General features: G+C 40.4%; 1 protein-coding gene across 3 annotated transcripts in view; it reads right to left on the minus strand.

The window, feature by feature from the left end:
• The window catches only part of HECTD4 (HECT domain E3 ubiquitin protein ligase 4), a 125,692-nt gene that overhangs the window by 87,108 nt on the left and 12,885 nt on the right, over positions 1–25,699 (minus strand). For all 3 annotated transcript variants that reach the window (XM_074972732.1, XM_074972731.1, XM_074972730.1), the window contains exons 2-7: positions 14,237–14,754; positions 11,040–11,129; positions 10,516–10,646; positions 7,817–7,925; positions 6,316–6,454; positions 4,522–4,692 (exon numbers count right to left, since the gene is read on the minus strand). In XM_074972732.1, coding sequence (XP_074828833.1) covers positions 4,522–4,692; positions 6,316–6,454; positions 7,817–7,925; positions 10,516–10,646; positions 11,040–11,129; positions 14,237–14,754 — 1,158 coding nt within the window. The remainder of the gene's footprint in view (positions 1–4,521; positions 4,693–6,315; positions 6,455–7,816; positions 7,926–10,515; positions 10,647–11,039; positions 11,130–14,236; positions 14,755–25,699) is intronic.

Genomic DNA, 25,699 nt, shown 5'->3' on the forward strand with positions numbered 1-25,699 from the left:
CCCCCTCCCTCTGTCAGAGCAACGGCAGACAATCGTTCCGCGCCTTTTTTCTGTGCAGAACACCATAGCACGGGAAGCATGGAGCCCGCTCAGATCATTTTGGCAATTTGGAGCACATTAAACACCATGCGCATTATCCAGCAGTATATGCAGCACCAGAACCTGGCAAAGCGAAACTGGGTGAGTAGGCGACATCAGCATTGTGACGAGAGTGATGAGGACATGGACACAGACTTCTCTCAAAGCACAGGCCCTGGCAATGTGGGCATCATGGTGCTAATGGGGCAGGTTCATGAGGTGGAACGCCGATTCTTGGCCCGGGAAACAAGCACAGACTGGTGGGACTGCATAGTGTTGCGGGTCTGGGACGATTCCCAGTGGCTGCAAAACTTTCGCATGCGTAAGGGCACTTTCATGGAACTTTGTGACTTGCTTTCCCCTGCCCTGAGATGCAAGAATACCAAGATGAAAGCAGCCCTCACAGTTGAGAAGCGAGTGGCAATAGCCTTGTGGAAGCTTGCAACGCCAGACAGCTACCGGTCAGTCGGGAATCAATTTGGAGTGGGCAAATCTACTGTGGGGGCCACTGTGATGCAAGTAGCCAACGCAATCAAAGATCTGCTGATATCAAGGGTAGCGACCCTGGGAAATGTGCGGATCATAGTGGATGGCTTTGCTGCAATGGGATTCCTTAACTGTGGTGGAGCCATAGACAGAATCCATATCCCTATCTTGGCACTGAAGCACCAAGCCGGCGAGTACATAAACCTCAAGGGGTACTTTTCAATAGTGCTGCAAGCACTGGTGGATCACAAGGGACGTTTCACCAACATCAACGTGGGATGGCCGGGAAAGGTACATGACGCTCGCATCTTCAGGAACTCTGGTCTGTTTCAAAAGCTGCGGGAAGGGACTTTATTCCCAGACCAGAAAATAACCGTTGGGGATGTTGAAATGCCTATAGTTATCCTTGGGGACCCAGCCTATCCCTTAATGCCACGGCTCCTGAAGCCATACACAGGCAGCCTGGACAGTAGTCAGGAGCTGTTCAACTACAGGCTGAGCAAGTGCAGAATGGTGGTAGAATGTGCATTTGGACGTTTAAAAGCACGCTGGCGCAGTTTACTGACTCGGTTAGATCTCAGCGAAACCAAAATTCCCACTGTTATTACTGCTTGCTGTGCGCGCCACAATATCTGAGAGAGTAAGGGGGAGACGTTTATGGCGGGGTGGGAGGTTGAGGCAAATCACCTGGCTGCTGGTTACACGCAGCCAGACACCAGGGCGGTGAGAAGAGCACAGCAGGGCGCGCTGCGCATCAGAGAAGTTTTGAAAACCAGTTTCCTGATTGGCCAGGCTACGGTGTGAAAGTTCTGTTTGTTTCTCCTTGATGACCCCCCCTCCTTGGTTCACTCTACTTCCCTGTAAGCTAACCACCCTCCCCTCCTCCCTTCGATCACCGCTCACAGAGGCAATAAAGTCAGTGTTGCTTCACATTCATGCATTCTTTATTAATTCATCACACAAATAGGGGGGATAACTACCAAGGTAGCCCAGGAGGGGTGGTGGAGGAGGGAAGGACAAGGCCACCCAGCACTTTAAAAGTTTAAAACTTTAAAACTTATTGAATGCCAGCCTTCTGTTGCTTGGGCAATCCTCTGGGGTGCAGTGGCCAGGTGGCCGGAGGCCCCCCCACCGCGTTCTTGGGCGTCGGGTGAGGAAGCTATGGAACTTGGGGAGGAGGGCGGTTGGTTACACAGGGGCTGTAGCGGCGGTCTGTGCTCCTGCTGCCTTTCTTGCAGCTCAGCCATACACTGGAGCATATTAGTTTGATCCTCCAGCAGCCTCAGCATTGAGTCCTGCCTCCTCTCATCACGCTGCCACCACCTTTCAGCTTCAGCCCTCTCTTCAGCCTGCAACTTACTCTCTTCAGCCCACCACCTCGCCTCCCAGTCATTTTGTGCTTTCCTGCACTCTGACATTGCCTGCCTCCACACATTCGTCTGTGCTCTGTCAGTGTGGGAGGACAGCATGAGCTCAGAGAACATTTCATCGCGAGTGCGTTTTTTTCACCTTCTAATCTCCGCTAGCCTCTGGGAAGGAGAAGATCCTGTGATCCTTGAAACACATGCAGCTGGTGGAGGAAAAAAAAAAGGGACAGTAGTATTTAAAAAGACACATTTTCTAGAACAATGGCTACACTCTTTCACGGTAAACCTTGCTGTTAACATTATATACATAGCACATGTGCTTTCGTTACAAGGTCACATTTTGCCTCCCCCCACCACGTGGCTAACCCCTTCCCCCTTCCCGTGGCTAACAGCGGGGAACATTTCTGTTCAGCTACAGGCAAACAGCCCAGCAGGAACAGCCACCTCTGAATGTCCCCTTAAGAAAAGCACCATATTTCAACCAGGTGACCATGAACGATATCACTCTCCTGAGGATAACAGAGAGATAAAGAACGGATGTTGTTTGAACGCCCGCAAACGTACACTGCAATGCTTTGTTCTGTAACGATTCCTGACTACGTGCTACTGGCCTGGCGTGGTAAAGTGTCCTACCATGGTGGACGGACTAAGGCTGCCCTCCCCAGAAACCTTTTGCAAAGGCTTTGGGAGTACATCCAGGAGAAATTTATGGAGATGTCCCTGGAGGATTTCCGCTCCATCCCCAGACACGTTAACAGACTTTTCCAGTAGCTGTACTGGCTGCGAATGCCAGGGTAAATTAATCATTAAACACGCTTGCTTTTAAACCATGTATACTATTTAAAAAAGGTACACTCACCAGAGGTCCCTTCTCTGCCTGGCGGGTCTGGGAGGCAACCTTGGGTGGGTTTGGGGGGTACTGGCTCCAGGTCCAGGGTGAGAAACAGTTCCTGGCTGTCGGGAAAACCGGTTTCTCCGCTTGCTTGCTGTGAGCTATCTACAACCTCATCATCGTCATCTTCCTCGTCCCCAAAACCTGCTTCCGTGTTGCCTCCATCTCCATTGAAGGAGTCAAACAACACGGCTGGGGTAGTGGTGGCTGAACCCCCTAAAATGGCATGCAGCTCATCATAGAAGCGGCATGTTTTGGGCTCTGACCTGGAGCGGCCATTTGCCTCTCTGGTTTTCTGGTAGGCTTGCCTCAGCTCCTTAAGTTTCATGCGGCACTTGTTCGGGTCCCTCTTATGGCCTCTGTCCTTCATGCCCTAGGAGATTTTGACAAATGTTTTGGCATTTCAAAAATTGGAATGGAGTTCTGATAGCACGGATTCCTCTCTCCATACAGCGATCAGATCCCGTACCTCCCATTCGGTCCATGCTGGAGCTCTTTTGCGATTCTGGGACTCCATCATGGTCACCTCTGCTGATGAGCGCTGCACAGTCACCTCTGCTGATGAGTGCTGATGAGCTCTGCACGGTCACCTCTGCTGATGAGCTCTGCACTCACCTGCAGCTTGCCACGCTGGCCAAACAGGAAATGAAATTCAAAAGTTCACGGGCCTTTTCCTGTCTACCTGGCCAGTGCATCTGAGTTGAGAATGCTGTCCAGAGCGGTCACAATGGAGCACTCTGGGATAGCTCCCAGAGGCCAGTACCGTCTAAATTGCATCCACAGTACCCCAAATTCGACCCAGCAAGGCCGATTTCAGCACTAATCCCCTTGTCGGGGGCGGAGAAAGGAAATCGATTTTAAGAGCCCTTTAAGTCGAAAAAAAGGGCTTCGTCGTGTGGACGGGTGCAGGTTTAAATCGATTTAACGCTGCTAAATTCGACCTCAACTCCTAGTGTAGACCAGGGCTAAGAGTTGTACCAATGCCAAAAAAAATTAGTAAATTAATGTGGTTTCAACTTCTATAGGACTGAAGTTGTTTAAACTGCTGGAGACTGTCATTTAAATAAATATCAGCAATTACATGCAAGGTTTAAACCTGAGTATTACATTTTTAACATTTCTTCGGCACCTCAAGAGAATCAACCAAAGATGTATAGGAGCTGTTGAGAGGAAAGGAATTCAAACTGTTGTCATATATAGCTCCAAAATTTAAATAAAAAAAAAATCAGTACCAAATTTATAGACTTGAGTGATAAAGTGCACTTTTTTAGCCTTACATACACAACTTAAAATTCAATAAGATCATTTTAATAGAAAACAATAATACAGAGTAAGCAATCTCCACTTAGTACGAGGCACTTACACTAAAATTACTGTTTCGGTATGAAACAGAGTAATAATGATGCTATAATATATTTCACACTAACACCACATGTTACAAGCAAGCCTGCAATATTGGAATGTCCCTTGGAAGTGCAGATTTTATAGTACGGCTTTTCATCCTGTTAAACACTATGTCAACAGCTTGTAATGTTTTAACTGCATTCCTGAAGTTACGTACTAGCACTCAAATGAACAATTAACATATCCAGTAACTTTATTAAATGTTACTATTTTAAGAAGTGTTATTCATGTCACTAAACTAAGTCTGCTACAAATAAACACACAAATTGTTAATGTAATTGAAAATACACTTACTACAAGTTCAAAAATATCCATAAAGACAGAGTGTCCCTTTGGTGTTTTTTCATTCAGGCTTGCAGGAGACCAGATCCAGTAGAAATAGGTACCATCTGAAGAAAGATGTACTGTGGTCATAGTACTGCCAACTGGGAAGTGATTTACTGGCATGGGGAGTATGTGACATACCTAGAGATCAGTAGGAAAGCAAGAAAGAAGGAGAGTCCAGTTCACATTTTGAAGCTGTTCTTCAGACTATTAATTTAAAAAGTGAGTTTTTTTAGTTATTCTAGAGCAAGGCTCATTATGCTTACTTATCTAGTTATAATTTGTTATGATTTGAGGGAGAATGCAGTTTGCTAAATAGATGTATTGTACACTAACAAATTCTATGCTAGCAAGACACAGTTATCCATCTAAAAATAGACAAAAGATCATGGTTTCAAATTGCTGAAAAATGTATGTAGTACCATTAGAAAAATGTAAATATTAATATAGTTATCTGCTTTACCCTACTTTACTGAAATCTCTGCTCAAAATTCTGGAAGGAAACTCATTTAATGAGGAATCCAAACACTTAATTTGAGGAAACATTGTATATGGCTGGAAACAGACAAACAGCCTTACTCCTTATTCTTCAGTGAAACTTCTTTAAACCACAATGGAAAAACATTGTCAAGAGGGATAGTTGCTCGTCTGCAAAACACAATTATAGCAAAAAGTGAAGGTGCCAACCATTTTTGTACTAAGAAAAATGGAGGCATCGGGGGCTCTAAATATATTTGGTTTAAAGATAAAGATCATTTTGCTTTGTTTTAAAATACTATTAATTTGCGATGTGTGCGCATAAACACTGTAACACAATGTAACTTGTAAGATGGTTTGTGAGGCATGACATTGTCACGGAGTCACCGGGCGATGCTCTGGAACTACTCCATACGAAGCCAGTCAGGACTCTGGGGAAGCCTCCTCTCCCCAGGGCAAGAAGCTTACACAACTTCGACCTTCCTGGGGCTGACCTCGGAGCATTCAGCATCCCCGTCCACACCGTGCGCTTCCCACAGTGAGTCCGCACAGGCGGGGCTCCTGGGGAAGCCAGTGGATCATGCACCCAATTCCACAGTCAGACATGACTCTCAGCCAGCCAGTAAAACACAAGGTTTATTAGACGACAGGAACATGGTCTAAAACAGAGCTTGTAGGTACAGAGAACAGGATCCCTGAGTCAGGTCCGTCTTGGGAGGCAGGGAGACCAGAGCCCCATCTGAGCCTCCCCCCATTTCCCCAGCCAGCTCCAAACAAACTCTCCAGCCCCTCCTCTCCTCTGTCTCTTTCCCGGGCCAGGAGGTCACCGGATCTCTTTGTTCTCCAACACCTTCAGTTGGCACCTTTGCAGAGGAGGGGCCTAGGCCATCAGTTCCCAGAAGACAGGCTGTCGGCCATTCTTTGTGCAGACACCATCACACTGGCACCCTAGGGCTCTGCCACAATCACACACCCTTATCCCACCACCTGGATACTTAAGAACTGCATAGGGGAAACTGAGGCACCCACACAGTATTCAGAGAAAACATTAAGAACATTCCCACTTCGTCACAGACATGCAACTCTATCAGTGGGGATCTGCAAAAGCAGTTTCATGAAGGGAAAAAGCAAACTCCCAGCACAAGAGAACTAATTAAATTTAAATTAGAAATTTTGCTGAAAGTACATCAGTATTATTATTTTTGACAATTTAAGAACATTTCCTTACTATATTATGAAATAAAGACATGAGGGTTTTGGTAGGTTGTTTTTTGTTTTGTTTTTTACCTGAAGGGTATTCTGGTCAATGACCTGGAAAAGGGAGTGAGGCTTATTATCAAAAGAGACAGGCCGATGAAGAAGTTTGCCATTGCCAAAAGCAACCCATCCAGTCTCCAACTCCTCATTACGACAGTATACAAAGCCTCTGGGGAAAAAGCAAGACATTACAACCTTTAAATATGCTGCACCTTTTCAAACATTTCTTAAGCTTTATTTGAATCTAGCTACAAATCCATGTATCTATTTAACATAGTGGTTTTAAGCATGTGAAGACTCTGAAGATTCAAGAATCATAAGCAAGGAAGAATGAAGAGAGGGAACAAGTCACATCTGTGCTAATAATTTGTATTGTGAATTGCACAGGACTGAAATTTGTAACGTAGGAGATATAAATTCTTAACTACCAAGGTTTGATGCGGACATGGTGGTGAAATGAGATGGATGGATTTTAAGCAGCAGGCCACAACTTTTACTAAACTTAAACACAAGAAAGGGGCACTACCTGCCCATCATCGATGCTCTCCTATAGAGGCATTTCATTGGTTCCAATGTAGGAGCCCTGTAACCCCACTGTATAAACAGTAACTCGGGGTAGGCTCTCCTCAGGGCTCAGCTCATTCCGAGTCCAACCACCCACCCCTCCACGAGGGGGATGGAGGGTACAGAAGGAACAGGACCTCAACTCATGAGGGACTCACCCTATCCCATGAGCCCAAGGCCACCACCAAAATCCCAGGTTTTTTACCTCTGGGAACCATTCATTTTATCCTTTCAACTCCACTGGAAAAGGGCCGCAAGTTGAATTCATGAATGAATTCATAACTCAACCAAGTACCTCATTTAGGTACTAAGTGTATTCTTACTCAGCCTACTGTGGCTTGAAGGTGCTGTGAGGAAGATGAAAAATTCCTTCGTCCTCTGCCAATTGGCTCATGGGAGAAAAAAATTCCTTCCTGACTCCCAAATGGGTGACTGGCTAGTCTCGCAGTACCAGTCAGGCCAGATTCCCAGGCCTAGCTCAGGGTGGGGGTACTGGAACAGAGTCAAAAGAGCTCCACGTGGCCCCTGTCACAGGTTAAATCCTGGTAGCTGGTGAATGAGCTCCCCTTGATCCATCTGGCCAACGGATATCAGAGACCGGGGGGGGGGGAGAAGAAAGAGAAGCTTCTTGGTGTCGCTCAGTCAGTCTCGTTCCCTAGGTACAGAGGCTGTCCCCACTTGCCACAGTCAACTGCTCCCAGGGAAGAATAAATTTATGCCTACAATATTCTATAAAGGAAAACATCTCAAAATATGGGCCATGTTAGACAAGGAAGATATTTAATGGCAGTAATTTTCAGTATAAGAAGGGGGGAAATCAAATCACTAAATCTCAATCACTGAAAAATGATTTAGTGAACAAAATATTAGATGCATCATATGCATATCAGGTCCTCTGACAACAAAGATTTATCTAGACAGGATAATAGATCTGCAAAGGCAGAAATATCACAATACTGTGGCTTACCGTAAAGTACCGTGTAATCCAGATCCTAATTTGCTTACTCCTCTGCCTACTGAATTAGTTGTATAAAGATAAAGTCCATCTGCTGCAAGACAGCGCCCTAAGTCTGCATCTGAAATAGGAAGGAAGCATTGAGTGGAGACCTTTTACGGACAGCAGAGCTACAATGGTTATCTAAAATGAATGTGTCACTGCAGCTCTTAGGACACTGACTGAAAACCAATGAGAGTTCCTCTTCTTCTCTAGTCAGAAGAGGTAAAGTTTATATTTATATATAAATTATTATTTGTATTACAGTCACTTCTAAGATGACCAATCAAGGACCAATGCCCCATTTTAGCAGGCACTCAACCATGACTGTACCCAGTTATGCATAACTGTGTATTTACAATTTCCCCAGATTGCTAATGTACATATATTAAAATATGAAATAAATTATACGAACAATGTGAAGTGCTTCCAAGCAACTTGAACGAGAACAGTGTAACATGCACCCAGCTGCTCAATCAAGTACGCAAAATGGCATCAGGTAGTAATGATCTGGTTTCTCAGATATGGATGATAAACACTTGAGAAGTTCCCTATCTCTGTATTGCTTTCTTACCTGTTATGCAACATGGCTCAGAGTTTAAGGTCTAATCTTAACACCCCCCATGTGTTCTGGCTCAGAGTTCAGGACAGGATCAGAGAGCCCCCGCACATTTCTGGCTGCACACTATTCAAGCCTGGCTACGGTGCAAGTCAGAATGCTGCATTTAACCGTGCTCAGTAATAAGACATCATCAACAGGACTCATTTCAGATGAAAATGCTTTACCTTCACTGCCAGAATCTAAAATTATTCCTTACAATACATTTTAAACATAATTTTCTATTAAATACTTTCTGAAGGTTGTAATGGAGCAAAAAGACCATTTTCTTTGGTTTTGCTTGAAAAGAATAGAAGGATTTAACTCCTGTTTCTAGGGTATCAAGAGGAGGCTACTGTTGCTCACACTTCAGCATACTGAAAAGGGAGATAACACCCAAGGTTTATGAATATGGCATGCTTTTCTGTTCAAGACCACCACTGTAACCTTAACATACCATCTGTAACTGTGTGAAAAAAAAAATCTAAACCAGGGCATTTAAGATATAATTGTTGGTGCCAGTAAATGCTAGTGGAACTCAGTATTGCTCTTACATCTAGACGTTTGTTTCTCAGATCTTTGTTAACTGAGAGAGAAAGATCTTTGATCAAGGAGGATGAGATCTCTACCAAACCTTTTAACTCATCTACGTCAGAAGTAGAAAACTAACAAGCAAGCAAAAAAAGGTATGGGGGTAAGAGGGTGGTTGGGGAGAATGGAAAAATCTGGCTGCAATGATACATGTATGGCACGCAAGATATAATATTAATGCAGGGATGTCAAATAACCAGCCCACTTAATGTATTTAGGTAGTTCACATTACATACTCAGATCACAGAATCTAAGCTTTCATTTTTTTCAGAACAAGTAACTTCCTAGTCCTCATGGTTGCAAACATAAGCTTCCAAACATGCATAGAGTGTAAACCAATATATTTGTCTTCCTGAGTCTGTAGGCAAGCTGACACAATGACTCAGAGGTGTGAATTCCTTTCATCTCCAGTGATCTCACTGATATGTCAACTGAAGTCTGATGACACTTCAACACCAACATTAACTATTTCATTGCTTATCTTTATAGCAACAGAATTAGGGAAGTGGTGGGAATTGCCGCAGGCAAGGAAATACAGAGCAAAGAACAGGAAAGGCACAGAAAGAGATAAGTGAGAGCAGAGGAGGATGGGTAAGGAAGAGAAAGGACAGAAACATTGGCAGTCCTAAAGTTAATCACTTTCCCATTAATAAATGTGACAATAACGCATTAGACAAAAAACAAAAAGTTCTGTTATAAAAACTATCCTCAATTTAATCTTTGTGCAAAATTCCCATTGAAATCAATGAGTTCTGCTATGCATATTGCTCGATAGTATCCTAAATTTATACCCCAGATCACTAGCCATGTTTAAAAATGACATTCAGTCCTCACCAGTAACTGAGTTGTACCCATACATTGAAGCCAATAGCTAGTGTTTAGTAAAGTGATACAATCCATTGCACTACAAGAATATGCAGATTTAAAACGTCCCTTTAGGCAGCTAAAACTTTATTAATTTTAATATAAGTGGACTCGTTTCTTCCAGTTAACCCCCTACTCAAAAAAAAAAAAAAAAAAAAAAAAAAAAAGCAACCAAAGGAAGCACTATTCACTCATGTACCCATCTCCATCAAGTTTACATGATTGTGTACTACTGGTCTATTTTACAAAGATGACCCAGTAATAACAGGCTGCCTGTAAAACTAAGTCCATGTCCATTAGTCTGTTTTTGAATGTGCAAGTTGGAAAACTGGGTGCCTATATAGCCATCTTCTTGCACAAACATGGGGGTTTGCAGATATAACAGGTGCTTGCATGTTCCTACAGATGCCCAGTCACGCTATCTTCTGAAAAACATGGCCCCATGTGTTCTCTTTGTGATGCCTCGTGACTGCTTTTATACTCTTTCCAACAGAAAGAAAAAGAACTTCTCAAATTCTAAAGCTTTAGATATAGAAAAAAAATACTCTACTATCAATGCAAAAAAAAAAATCTGATCCTCTTAAGTGACGTTAGTATAGTCATAAAACAAACTCTTCACCTTTGTTTTCAGAGCTGGAGCCACTGTTGGCATCAGGTGCAGGTAACATATCTTCAAACCCCCAAGATACCATGTGTTTTCCCCCAAGCAAACAGGAGGGAGATCCAGGCCCGCCTTCCAGAAGCAGCAACCTTTAAACCAAAAAGAATACAGAGCAAGAAAATGTTTTCAGAGTAATAATAAAAGCAACAATTAACCAGCTTGAAAATTAAGATTAAAGATATTTTTCAAATGGGAAATTTCTTATCTCTATGTTACAGTTCATAATTAAGCCATTTTAAGGGAACTTTAGTCATTTAATTTTTAAAAAATTAACATACCTTGAGAATTAGCCTTTTATCATTATCCTTCCTCAATTAACCAGATTTCCAATTTTTCCTAGGGCTTCCAAATTTTCATTTGAGTAACTATAAAGTCTTGGATGTGTCGATGGATCACATTTTGAGACTGATCTTTTATCTTGAATATTTACACATTTTCAAGGTTGATGCAAAAGAGCTACAATTAGAAAAGTTATTACCCACCTGTACAATATATCAGCCACAGGCAAGGATCCCAGGTCTGTCTGTTTCTGTAATAGATGGACTGTGTGAACAAAAGTTTTCAGTGATCCCCTAGGAAAATAATTAAAATAAGAGTTAGAAGTCTTTGTTCATGGAAAATACACTAATTTGTATGCAAGGCAACAAAGGACAACAGACATTTAAGACACAATGTCCAGTGACAACTTGTAAAACCTCAGTGATATTTTCACTCTCAATAAGCCAACTTCTTTCCTGTTTGCATCCTTCTTCTGCATTATTTCCACCCCACTCTGGGGTAACACAAACGAAGAGGGGACAGAGGGAAGGATGTTATCTAACTGCCAGCTCTGAATCCACTTCTTATTTTGGGCATCTGCTGCCACAGGCAGCTCCATAAACAATATACAAGGTAGGGCAACTGGGAATCACCTTTAGAGCATCTTAGATTCTTTTTATTCATAATTTAAGAACAATAATGAAGTCTATGCAGCCTGAAGGACTATATTTGGTTTATAAGTGTTGCAAATGAAGGCTTCAAAGGGATAGTCAAGTGCTTTCCGCAATTGATTATCCTTAACAGGAATTTAAAAATCTCAAGACTAGGAATAGAACTTGGGGTATACACTTGCAAGTGTTTGTCAAAGAAGTTGAACAGTAGATCTCTCTTAATTGTTTAGGCCACTACCAAAATTTTCTTATACTGGGTTCTTCCCCAACTGAAGGGGCTCTCTTTAGTAGCTTCTACAAAATGTTTAACTTGCAGGTCCATATAGAAACTAAGAAAGCAGATTACATTAGTTTTGTACAAAACTTTAGTAGTGCTACGCCCTGGAAAAAGCCTCTAATGGTTGACAGTCTTTTGGCATTCCCTCTTTGAAATGCTCAATTTCTATTTCCCCCCCAAGAATTTTTATCAGTTTTTTAAAACAATATTCATCCCATTGCTTTTATATCCTTAGGAAAATGAAGCACCCAGAATTGAAAGAGGACTATCAATAGCAGTCTCCTTTCAAAGGCCTCTTTCTTTCTAAATGGTGCCCAATGCATGGAGGAGTGCATAGCTTTTGTAGGTAAACACAAAACTTGAAATACTATGACACTGTAGTCTCTAAGGTGCCACAAGTACTCCTGTTCTTATAACACTGTAGGTAGCATTATGTAGATAACTTTGCAAAGACAAGCTAAGAAGATGATCTTCAATTCAATGCTAGTTAATTTTGGTTCTTTTAACCATTTAAATTCACAAAGACAATATCAATGCCTTTTGATAATAACTTAGATATGCCAGATAGCAACAATTGACCCCCAACTGGAGCAATGTTATTTGTCACGTACATTTTATTTAATGCATTTAATAGATTATAAACCCTGATGATACTACTGTGGTATTCTAATCTGACCTCCTGTGTAACCCTGCATAGGAATTCCCTGAATTAATTTGTTTCAATTACAGCAGATCTTTTAGAAAAAGATTCAATCTTGATTTTAAAATTGCCAGTGATGTAGAATCCACCATAACCCTTGGTAAGGTGTTCCAGTGGTTAATTGTGCTTTATTTCTAGTGTGAATTTGTCTAGCTTCAACTCCCAGCACTTCTTATAACTTTGTCAACTAGACTGAAGAACCCATTCTCAAAGTTTTGTTCCCCCATACAGGTACTTCTAGACTGGAATCAAATCTCTTCCCCAACTCCTTAATCTTCTCTTGGTTAAGCAAAACAGATTGAGCTTCTGGAGTCTATCACTATAAGGCGAGTTTTCCAATCTTTTAATCACCCTCGTGGCTCTTCTCTGAACCCACTCCAATTTATCGCATGCTTCTTGAATTGCAGACACCAGAATGGAAAACAGTATTCCAGTAGTTGTTGCATCAGTGCCAAATATAGAGGTAATATAACCTTCCTACTCTTACTCAGGATTCCTACTTATATATCTGAGGATCACATTAGCCTTTTTGGCCACTATGTCGCACTAGGAGCTCATGTTCAACTGATTTTCCACCATGGCCCTCAAGTCTTTTTAAGAGTCACTGCTTCCCAGGAGAAAGTCTCCCATTCTTTGTTCCTAGATGTATAATTTTACATTTGGACTTATTAAAACTCATACTGTTTGCTTGAGCCCAGTTTATCAATCAGTTCAGATTAAAGTAATTTTTAAAAAATATCATGAGTTTACCTCAGCTAATCCTTCCTAAAGCTGGCCAAATACACTTTATGTAGAAGGCTATTATTCAAAGCAGAGGGAATTTGAAAGATATAGTAAAAAAATATGGTGTTCGTATTCAAATTCAGTCTACCTATAAGCCAGTAGGTCAAACTACATCAGTCTTTTTCCACAGGTAGCCTTTATAAAGAAACCTATTACATCATCACCTGATAACACTTCTCTAACCATTTGCTAGTTTCCATTATAAAACATACATTTCTTGGGTTTATAATTCTACCTTTGCACCTTATTCAGTTAAAATTGGCAGATAACATCTCAGCCCAGAAGTATTTAAAAAACTGATGTCAAGATTTTCAGATGTTACAACCGATTTGGTGTACATTAGAGGGTCACGATTTTCAGAAATTGCTAAACACCAGCCCTCTAAAAATCAGGAGCCTTTAAAGTGAAGTAGGACACCGACAAAAAACAAAAAAAAAAAACAAACACACACAAACAAAGGTTAATTTTGAAAGTCTTAGCCTACACCATTTTTTGTCCAAGAAAAACCGAATTAGCACAACTTACTTCCTCTGAGGGCTTGTCTATGTAAAGTGGCAGTTGAATGAAAAAGACCTCCTGCAGTACATCGACCTCTATATAAGCCCAGGACAAATAAGCTGCAGGACCAGGGACACAGAGCACAGGGAGAGGTCAGAAAAACCTTTCCCCATTTATTAAAAGAGGATGAAGAGAATGTTTAGTATCTTGTGTCAACCATCCTTACAGAGGAGTTCAACACAGTAAAGGAAACCACACAGACAAGAGACAGTCCTAACCTAAATATTTCTGCTTCCACATGACCTAAGTATTTATATTTCTCATATTGGTTTAATCTTTTCCAACCAATTTTTAATATGAAGAGACTACTGGTTAGTGTAAAATGAAAAGCTTCTCCACAGCATGACCACATTATAATTTCTGCCATTCTTTAGCACAAACACATGCTACCATCATCAACCATGACATGTGTCTAATATAGATTCTTCTTACCTTGCACAGGCCAAGGCAACAAGGGCAGCAGCAGCATTCTCTTTTTGCTTATATGGAATCTGTTGGCCTGAGGCAGATGTTTCCTCCAACCAGGAGCAGAGCAAAGATTCAATTCCATTAAGACAGTCAGCTGGTTCCTTAGTCAAACTCAAAGGCTGGCAATCTCGAAGGCAATTCAACAGTACCTCAGCAGTTATGTTACAGAGAGAAGGGTCTGTTCTACTTTGAGACTGAATGAGAGGAAAGACCAATAGAAGTCCCATCCGTGAAGTAAATGGTGCCTGCTCAGGTTGCTGTAACAAACCCTGACGCTTGAGCAAGGCCAATGTTTCTTCATCCCCAGAATTTTCCCGTTCATGTTGTTCTTCCAAGGCTAGCTGGCGCTGGGCATTCCAGAGTCCACGCAAAGCATTTAAACGGTATTCAAGCAGACGGGCATAGGCGTTGCTCTGGTTTCCGCATACAGAACGCAAACGCTCAGCTAGTTCCGTTGGATTCTTAGTCTCAAATGTTAGAATCTAAGAGGAGAACAAGGTCACATTTACTAGTGCAAACATGTCTGCTTTTATTAGAAATGCTTTAAAAAAAGCAAAGTCCAACATAATACATGTAACATAACTTCTAAATATTAGACTGAAACATAATGCCAATCTAAAGTGTTAGAATATTTTTATAAAGAAAACAAGTCTTAAGTCCATGCCCCAAAGAGTGCACAATTATTCCCTGAAGTACATTTTGTAGTGCTTTCTCCAGTTTTAGAACATTTCAAGTGACAGAGCTTCCCCCAATTTTCTAACTTCAACAGCTCCCTCCCACTGCAAAGTTTTTTTTCCTGCTATTCATCTCACTTTTATCCCATTATTCTGTTACATCTGCTTCAAATGTTTGCAGTTATATCATGTTCTCTTCCTCACTGATAGTTGCCGTCACATCAAACACACATCTTACAATCAGATGTTTTTAAGAGGAGAATGGTGTCTTTATCTTGGCACTTCCAAAGAAAATGTGAAACAAAGTGGGAACAACAAAATCAAATAACCCTGATGGAAAGCAATGTTTGGATAATTCTTCCAAGTACTAAGCCAGAAAACCATTATTTCTATGAGAGACAATAGATCTCTTTTCCTCATATGACACAGTACCACATCTGAGATCAGCAGAGTCACTTGAGCTGGCATGCCCTCAATAGAAATAAGAGGGAGCTGCTGGCAGAGCATTTTCTGTGATAGTTCCTTGGATTTATTAGCCCACAGGAATGCTGCAAAGCCCATATTGTCTTCTCTCTTTACTCAGGCTATTGAGGAGAGAAAGGGTTAAGAGTAGGGGTGATTATATTAACAGGCAGTCCTTTTATCTTTTGTGTTTTTTAAGTTACAGGATAGGCATACAGAATATACAATAGGAAGATAAAGATAAATTTTATAAATTTGATGAACAAGAATAGATAAATCACTTCAGGACATGTCATATTCACCATTTTCATGAGTAAACCTACTGAAGTCAGTGAAACTACTTTACCTGAATATAGTGAGCAGGATTTAGCCTTACTAATAAAAGCATTCATTTAAAAAAAAAATGAAATTCTTACAGAATTTACATTAGTAAAGATACATTTTAATGGTTAAGTATTAGCAAGTAAATTTTGTATATCAATATTTCCAGTCTAAGAATGTTAGTTACTAAACTATACGTTACACTGAATAATACATTTACAATAAATACTGTTTATATTAAATTGCTAAAGTGCTAGGCTTTGTGTATTCGCTCTCCTCCGTGGTAGAATACTCTATTAACCTGTATTAGAGGTTGTCATATTTTATAATATTTTGTTCCAAAAAGTCAAACAATTTTATATGCAGGAAATGTGTTGCTTGTAACTAGAGCCCTGCAAATCTGCGGATACCCACTTTATATCCACAGACCATGTTTGCAGATCATGGAGTGGATGCAGATACAAATTTTGTATCTGCACAGTGCTCTCTACTTCTAACTCACTAGGATGAATTCTCAAATAGGAAGTAGCAGCAGCAGCAAAGAGGAAGAACAATTAATGAAGACCAATTCTAAATACTAACATAATATTTTTAAACAGTAGGTCTTCCAAAGAAAAGGTGGCTCCCCTCAAAGGTTAAACACCTAAGATATTGTTGGGGTGTTTTGTTGTTTTTTTTTGTCTGTCTGTCTAAATGCTTGCAAGACAAATGTCACAGGCAACACAAAAGAATCATTACCTGTTTACTATTTAGGTTCTCCTTTGATACTGTGACAAACACTATGTCATTTAGTTTGATTTTTTTAGATCAAATATGTTTTGCTTTTTTGCTCTACAAAAATAATAGCGTCTTCAAAGTGTGTGCCAGATGAGGTTTAAACACGTAATTGTGCCTAGCTAAGCTATAAGTTCCTGTATAGCACTATTGATTCAGAACTCTCTCCAGTCTTTCTGGACTATAAACAAAGTCTGTATCTATTTTGAAACACAGTTACTCACTCAGTGGACCTAAAGCATGAGATTCAAAGTGAGAATGCCGGAGTACAGATTACTATTCCATTATCTTCTTAATGTATATGAAATGAAAACCAAGGAGGAAGAAGAAAAGAAAGGAAGTGAAAGAAGACAAACTGTTTAGATTGATTGAGCGGAACTTTCAAATCAAAGTTCAATTTCAGCCCAAACTCAACATCTTGTCTTTGGTCAGTTAAAACGTTATATACTAACGAATAAATTATATAGCACAGATAGCCTTAACAACATGGGAACAGCTTTGAGCGTAGACCTTTACAAGGGGGATCAGTAGGGCAACTCTATGATACCAAGCCATATACTGTATAGCAAAAGCTCTCCAACTTTTTAATTCAGAAGACCAACTTCATGAGGGGAAAGATCTCTAGAGCCCTGCGCAGATACAAAAATTGTATCCACATCCAATCCACTAAAGTAAATATCCGCAGATCTGCAGGGCTTTAAAGATCTCCTCATGGACCATCAGATCTCCCAGTCCAACAATCTGTCACAGTACAATTCCCCCCAAATGTTACATTTTTAGAAAGAGTGGCAAAGAGTCCTGTGGCACCTTATAAACTAACAGACGTATTGGAGCATAAGCTTTCGTGGGTGAATACTCACTTCGTCAGATGCACGTAGTGGAAATTTCCAGCCACGCATCTAACGAAGTGGGTATTCACCCACAAAAGCTTATGCTCCAATACGTCTGTTAGTCTATAAGGTGCCACAGGAGTCTTTGCCACTTTTACAGATCCAGACTAACACGGCTACCCCTCTGATTTTTAGGAAGGGCTCTCTGGACTGCTGTTGAATAGAAAGCCATGTGCCTTAAATTCCATTTAATTCCTAACCTGTGAAAAATAAGCAAAAATTATGCACCCGCTAATCTAAAGTGTCCTTTGTGTCTGAACAGCTGGAGGGCAGTTTAACTTCTTCCTTCCCAGAAGAATGTTTTTGATAATTGATTTTGTAATTTTTCTGCTTTAATAAAACCTGATACAACGTGCATATGTGCGACACATTCATTAATTTGTGCTTTAAAATTTATTAAAATGTTAATCAACTCATGTTACACAAAGAAACCACTGAAGAAATCAAAAACAAGCTTTTGCAAGATCAAAGAATTAGAACAAGTTTTGTTGCTATGTATTTTTATGATCAGGATCAAATATTTAAGTTGAAATTTCTTCACAACTATTCTGACACTTGTGATTGGGTATTTTTAACTTTAATTCCAAGTAAATGTTAAATTCCTATTTTAAATATCGTTTTGCAGACAGAAAAAAATGTCATTAAGTATCTTCATTATTCTAAAAAATTCCTCGTTTTGCTATTTGTGTATCTTCTGTAAGGGTACATTTTTAGAATGCTAACAACAAAAAAGATTATTCTAAAAAGATTTGGGAGATAATTAACCAAATAGACATCTTATGTGCATACACTTAAGTGACTGCTACATATATTGATTTAGCAGTGCCCACAGGTTACTGAGCTTTTAAAAATCTGTTTGATTGTTCAGAATTAGCCCATTTTAAATGGCACCTTATAAGCACTAGAAAGACCATTTATTAATAAAGCTAGGTTGTTCAGACACTAATTTTTAGAGTAAGGTCAGCCTTAAAATATTTTTATAACAATTATTTCATGCTTTTTCTTCTCAGCAAATGTTGAGTACCTTTTCTTTTTGTAGTCTTTTCTCATGCTTAATAAGCATGTATGGCCTGTGACAACATTTAAAGCTACAAAATAAGTTTCAAACTGGGCTCAGATACATTCCCTTGTCATTGCAACCAACCAGGGAGGCCACAAGCATTTTACAGGGAAAACACACATTAATACTTTATTATTGTAATCAGTCAGGTGAGGGAAGGGTGCATAAGTAGTAACTGACTACAGAGATCACCCTCATCATCTCTGCAATAGGTCAGATTTTCCACTGCTCCAGAGCAGGATTCAACATAACTGGGTAAGTTGAAGGAGCACTTACCCTCAACTTATCAAGTTTACTATTTTCTTTTAAAACATGATTTCAGCACACAAATATCAAAGAAACCATAACTATGGAGCCAAACCTGAAAAAGACTCCAAAGACATGTTTCTTATCCACACAGGAAAAGTCACACAGATTTTTGGTATTTGTGCATAAATATGAAAGCAGTAATCTCTGAGGCAGCATCTGAAACAACATTTCATTCCACAATTAATCAAGAATCCAAATGGCAAACTAGCCAACTGAACATCTCTAGGGATGCAAGTAAATTGATCAGAACATGAGCTACTTAGCTGAAGCAAAGATCAATTTAACAATTAAAATGACACTTGTCATTACAAATGACAAAAGCTTTGGTCACTGAAAGTGACCAATCTAACTAATCGAAGACTAAAACTGGGTTCTTCCCCTCAGTTTTCAGGATAAGGTCTCCGTGCAGGAAACAAGGGGAGGAACAGGAGTTTGAATAATTTTAATTAATGCTTGAATGGTTTATATTGGTGTTGTTATACAATAATCTACCTCTGATTCCTATATGCAAATAATTATGGTACGGGATTCTCAGCAGATGTTAATAGAGCTATGCTAATTCACATCATTGGAGCTGTGCTGATTTATACCTGTTGAGGATCGGTCCCAAGCCTTCAAAGATTGAAAGTCAGAAGATTAAACAAGTGAAAATTTACTTTTTCGAACAAAGTAGAGCAAGGCACTTGTAGAAGTGAACATCTAATAACAAAGTATTTGCTCAATTTCAATCTTTTTTATAACACTGCTTACTTGACAGTCTCTGGTCATAAATCTCTAAGGATTGCTAGATACGGATTTGCATCCATACACCTGCTTACATCTTTTGGTTTATAAAGTATATAGCTTCTGAATTTCAGTTCATAAGGTTTCCAGTTTTTAGTTCTCAACTAAATTAAGGACTCTCCCTGCAAACCGACACAATTTATATCAAGTTGAATTACCTACTGTTTGTAGGACTCCCCAGCTCCTTTTCTTTGGTATGTTTCTTTACTTTCCTCTTAGAATCACTGACAGATTAGAAAAGGAGTACTTGTGGCACTTTAGAGACTAACAAATTTATTTATCTGAGCATAAGCTTTCATGAGCTACAGCTCACTTCATCGGATGCATTCAGTGGAAAATACAGTGGGGAGATTTATATACAAAGAGAACATGAAACAATGGGTTTTACCATACACACTGTAATGAGAGTGATCAGGTAAGGTGAGCTATTACCAGCGGGGGGGGGGGGGGGGGAGAGAGACTACCTATTGTAGTGATAATCAAGGTGGGCCATTTCCAGCCGTTGACCCACCTTGATTATCACTACAAAAGGTCCCCCCTGGGGACAAACAGCTGGTTCTGAATTGTAAGTGAATTGTATCAATGCTGAAGGCATTTCTTGAACTGGCTACAAAATTATTTCTTTTTTGCAGAGGAATTCAGAGGCTTTATAACTTGAGACTTATCAATAGGGTCCTGGCACGGTCTCCATCACTGACAATTTTTATATCAAGACTGGATGTTTTTCTAAAAGATCGGCTCTAGGAATTATTTGGGGAAGTTCTAGGGCCGATGTTATACAAGAGGTCAGACTAGAATGATCACAATGGTCCCTTTTGGCCTTGGAATCTATAAATCTATAAATAGTTTTCAAAGTGTCTATTGTTGGTATAATCTGTATTTGGTAAATCTTGGACACAAATGTCATTTGTTTGGAGACATTGTGGTCGGTTATAAATTTAGATGATTTAACTTCTTAATTAGTTAGCAAAGGCCTATAGAAAAAGTCATTTCTTTCATATATTTTGTAGCTACTTTGCATCTTGGCAACTTACATTATTTGTTTTTGAGAGATGTTAAAATGCTCACTGCATAGGATTTTTAAAATAAAAAATGTCTGCAGTACAGACAGATGTCATATGAGAATTTATAGTAAAATTCAGTGATTTTAATTGAAGTTGAAAGGAGCTGATTTAAAATGTTTACTGACTGAAACACAAAACTTTAAAAAACTTGCTGGGTTCCATATTTTGTAATAAAAACTGTAATCATAAACCAGGTTGGCTGGAAGATTCACTAAGCCCCTACCTTTAAAACTATAACTGAGTCAGGGGACTGAGCCTTAATATGGTTAAAAGTTGTAGTACAGATGTCTCATGTTTCCATAACCTGATAAAAACTTTGGATGCCTGAATTGGTTATCACTGTAGTGCTGACGGGCCTTTAGGGCATGCACCTTTTGGCAAACCTGGCCCAATTTGTGATTTTCTTTCAAAATAATTTTGAAACCATATGCAACCTGGTGGGTTCTACTGATTGCTTTGATGTTCTAGCTCAGATTACCATGACATTCAATGCTGAAAGAGAGCACAGGTATATTAAGAAGAGTATGCACGCAGTAGTTTGTTTACTATAGTCTGTAGTAGAACAAGCAAATAGATCTAGGAGTCTGTACCCTCCCCTTTTGCTATGTCTCCTCCAGCTCCTTATACCTCTTAATGTCACAGCTAACTCAGGACCATGCTGGATAGACTCATGGAGCTCATGGCTCAACTGCTGCAACTTCTTGGCTCAAAGAAAGAATCCAGATGCTGGGGAGCAAAATCCTTCAGGGCTCCACAGGCCTCTTACATGGACTTGACAAGCAGATAAATGTGACACTTGAAGGCAGAATAGTCCTCTTTAAACTCCCAATGTGAAGACACGGGGAACAAAACCAACCTTCTGAAGACAAAGCTTGCTATATGGGATGATGTTGAGGAGTCCCTAAGCATCAAAGGTGCATAGTTATTGGGACCAGAATTGGCTGGCCAGGATCAAGACTTTAATGCTGACTCCTCCAGGTGCTCAGCATTGGGGGATAAAGCCTACATGTTGATGTCCAGGGAACAGAGCTTGAATTACTATTAGTAGTAGTAGTTATACCGTAGCCTCAGGAGCTCTAGTCATGGACCAAGATCCCATTATGCTAGATGCTTCTCAACACAAAGTGACAATCTCTGCCCTAAAGAGCTTACAACAGATGGATACAGACAGACAAGAGAGAACAAGGAAACAACGAGAAAATATTGGCGTGGCTCTCTATCTTTGAGAGACGTGATGGCTAGAGAGCATCTCAGACTGAGCATTTTCTTGAGACAGAACAAGCACCAAACATGCTGATCCAAAGCTCACTGATGTCAACAGAAATCCCCCTCCCCATTTACTCCAGTGGGCTTTGGTTCTGGCCATAGTGCTACCACAGATGGGATACAACTGAAAGCCTTCGTGTTACAGATGGCTGAGGCTCACACCATCAGATTCAACAAAGCAGACAAGGCTCAGAGGAGCCACAAATGGGGGGAGGTCCCTACCAGGCCAGAAGTTCAGACTAAACTATCCCAACACTAGTTAGAAAAACCAGAGGCAATTTTCTAGAGGAACAGACAGCAGTATGGATGGACACAGCCGAGGCTGTACTCGTAGCTGATGGCAGTCAAAAGTAACTGAGTAGCATGGTATCACCTTAAATATCCTTAGGAGAGAGGAAGAAGGTAGGTGTGAAAGGCTAGGTAGAGTTACTGTTTTCTCTAAGGTTACTGAGTAGCAGCTGTGTTAGTCTGTATTCGCAAAAAGAAAAGGAGTACCTGGGGCACCTTAGAGACTCACAAATTTATTTCGTAGCTCACAAAAGCTTATGCTCAAATTTGTGAGTCTCTAAGGTGCCACAAGTACTCCTTTTCTTCTTTCTAAGGTTACTGTTTTCCAGTAAGTGCCTAATTTACACTCAGAACCTCAAAGCAGAGATCCAAGAACTATCCTCTTTTCCCTAATCTCTCTAAGACAGGGAAGCATGAGGAAGCTGCATCCCAGTGGATGAATACACAGGACTTCAGTTGCCAGGACTGTTAAACTTCACGCTTTCCGTGAGCACTAAAGTTCACTTAGGGAAGCACAAGCTATAGTTTTCTTCACCAGAGGCAGCCAAGGTAAGAAAACAAATGGTAAACTGGTATAAATAATATTTACTCCATGTGTTGTACAGGGGAGAGCACAGGCCAGCACTTAAGGATACGTCTACATTGCAAAGAAAAATCCATGACACCGTGTCTCAGAGCCTGGGCCCAACTGACTTGGGCTTGCGGGGCTAAAAGATAGCAGTGTAGACACTGCTGGTTGGGCTGGAGCCAGGACTATGAGACCCTCCCACCTCACCAGGTTTCAGAGCCCGGGCTCCAGCCTGAGTGGGAAAATCTACTCAGCTATTTTTAGCCCCGCTTCCCAAGCCCAAGTCAATTGACCCAGTCTCAGACTCTGTGTTGCAGGTTTTTCTTTGCAGTATAGACATATCCTTAGTTAGTACTGCAGAACAGACACTAACAAGGCTCACTCTATACTTGCACAGAGAGCTTGCAAAAGACTATTTCCTAAATCACAAGTAATTTCAGTGAAAGGTAGTAAAGTGAGAAGGAGAAGTTGAGCCACAGGCAGTTTGCTATTCAGGGAGAAACTTAAAAAGAAATAATTCATACTACTACCCACTGCTGACAAAGAGAGCAAAGGAGAAACTCATTACAATGTTGTGGATAGAGACCAGGCTTTTAAGAGTAAGGGATAAAACATTTGTTATAAATAACATTTTTTTAAGCTTTCAAATCCCATCAATATTACCTCAACAAAATTTTTGCTATACCCAGAAAAGCATGAAAGAATAAAGATAAAAAATAAACGAATGCTGGAGGAGATGTTAAAAAAAATCCCACAATTTCTGAAATAGATATGTGCAAATTCTTACATAAAGTACACCAAAGATTTTTTATATAGATCCAGTGTTTTGACTACTAGGCACTGCAATGTCAAAGCTTTGTTTGTTTAATCAATATAAGCTTTTTAAAACATAAGTTACAAATGTCTAGACCACATGTTAAATACATATAAGGACCTCCACTTCTATTCACAATTGAATGTACCACCACACCTCCAATTTGAGATCACAAAACGCTATGACAATCACAAGTACAACAATTGCTTGTATGAAAAAATTCCAAACCCCAAATCCCTTCACCTATGAGTGACTGACTGAATACGTTGCATTCCTAAAGAACGGAGAAAAGAATCTGCGCATTCTGCAAAGACTTATTTATATTACAGTAGCACCTACAGCCTCAGTCAAGACTGATGTTTCACTGTTGTAGACACTGTACAAACACATACGCCTGGTCTACACCTAAAAACTTAGGTTGACCTAGCGACGTTGCTTAGGGGTGTGAAAAATGTTCACGCCTCCCGCCTCTGACAGGCAGAAGAATTCTACCGTCCATCTAACTACTACCTCTCAAGGGGCTGGATTTACTACAGTGATGAAAAAACCCCTTCCATGGCTGTAATAACTGTCTACACCAAAGTGCTGCAGCTGTGCCTCTGCAGTGTTTGTAGTGTAGACAGACCCATAGTAAGAGAGAATTCCTGACCTGAAGAGCTCACAGTCAAAATAAGCAAGAAATATAAAGGTTGAGAGGGGCATGAGAGACAAAGAGAGAGCGAGAGAATGTGACTTGCATGAATTCACAAAGCTCGTCTGTGGCAAACAGAACCAAAGCAGACCAATCACAAATTATAACTGTTCCTATACAAGTAGGGGGACTGAATAATGAAATGGAACAGTCCATAATGAAGTGCAGAGTCAAAATCTTAGAACGCTCATCTAGATCTTCTAATATCCCCAAGTCAGTGCCTTAAGAAGAAAGGCTATGGGATAAGAGAGGGTAAACCCACTAACAGATGTTTAGAGCTTCTGCACTCCCTCTCTCTCTCTCTCATGCATACCTAGTGGCCAAGCTGTACTGTTATTTGCTTGTTTTAGGGGCGACAATGACTCTCTTGCTGCGTAAATATCGTGGCCTTTGTTAAATAAACTATATGCTCCATAATGTATAGTTGGACACATTTTGAAATCTAACAAATAAGCAGCAAGACAAAAACAAAAAACAAAAAAAACAAAACCAGCATCAAAAAGACAATTATGATTAAGTGAGCAACAGTCCCAGTATCAGCTACTGCCCTATTTACTATAAAAGATACTTTGACATATTGTTAACATTAAAAGGGCTCTTTTAAAATCAATTTCTCGTTCCTGAATGCCAAGTGATAGTGTTTCCAGATCTGGTACAGACAGTAGGGGATGCTGGGGCTATTGCTTACTTCAGGCAGAGGATCCTGAATCCTGATGTTAAACAAAAGGGTCAGGTGTTTTCAGCTCTCAAGCAGATGTCAAGGATCTAATTCAATTTCTAACAAAGTTGTCCTGGGTGATATGGAAGTCTGAAGAGACACTGGGCTACAAGAAAGAGTGGGGACATTGAGTCACCTTGTCCCAATAAAATATCACGTAGGGGTGGATCTGCCACACGTGCTCCCAACTCCCACACCCTTCTGGCTGAAGTGATGGTTACGAGGAATGCATTTTTGAAGAAGGAGGAGAGAACAGCTTCTCATAGGCTCAAAGTGTGGCTTCCTCAATGCACTGAGAAATAGATTAAAGGTCCTAAGGTGGAGTTGGCTCTCTAATGTGAGGGAAAAGGCCTTAATGAAACCTGAAGTTGTGCGGTGTGTGTGAATACTGATAACTTGTCAACCGGTAGGTAGAAGGCTATAATAGCAGACCAGGTAAACTTTGATGGAGCTAAGAGATAAGCCCAGGGTTTTTAAATTCAACAGATATTCAAGTATATGACTGAGGTGTGACTTTCAAGGCGATAACGCTCATTAGATGTCTCAAGAATGGGAACAATTCCACTTCCGCAAGTAAGTCTCTCTTGTGGAGAGTTTCCTACTATCAACAGCACATTTTGTACTTCGAAAGAACAATCCCTTTCTATGCCCAAGAGACATCAAGGAGCCAGGCCTTGAGATGTAGCAAGGAGAGGTTGAGATGAGTTATTGTGCCGAATTCTTGGGTCAGTAGATCTGCTGTCAG

This window comes from Natator depressus, chromosome 15 (genome assembly GCF_965152275.1).
Source record: "Natator depressus isolate rNatDep1 chromosome 15, rNatDep2.hap1, whole genome shotgun sequence".
NCBI classification, from domain to species: domain Eukaryota; kingdom Metazoa; phylum Chordata; order Testudines; family Cheloniidae; genus Natator; species Natator depressus.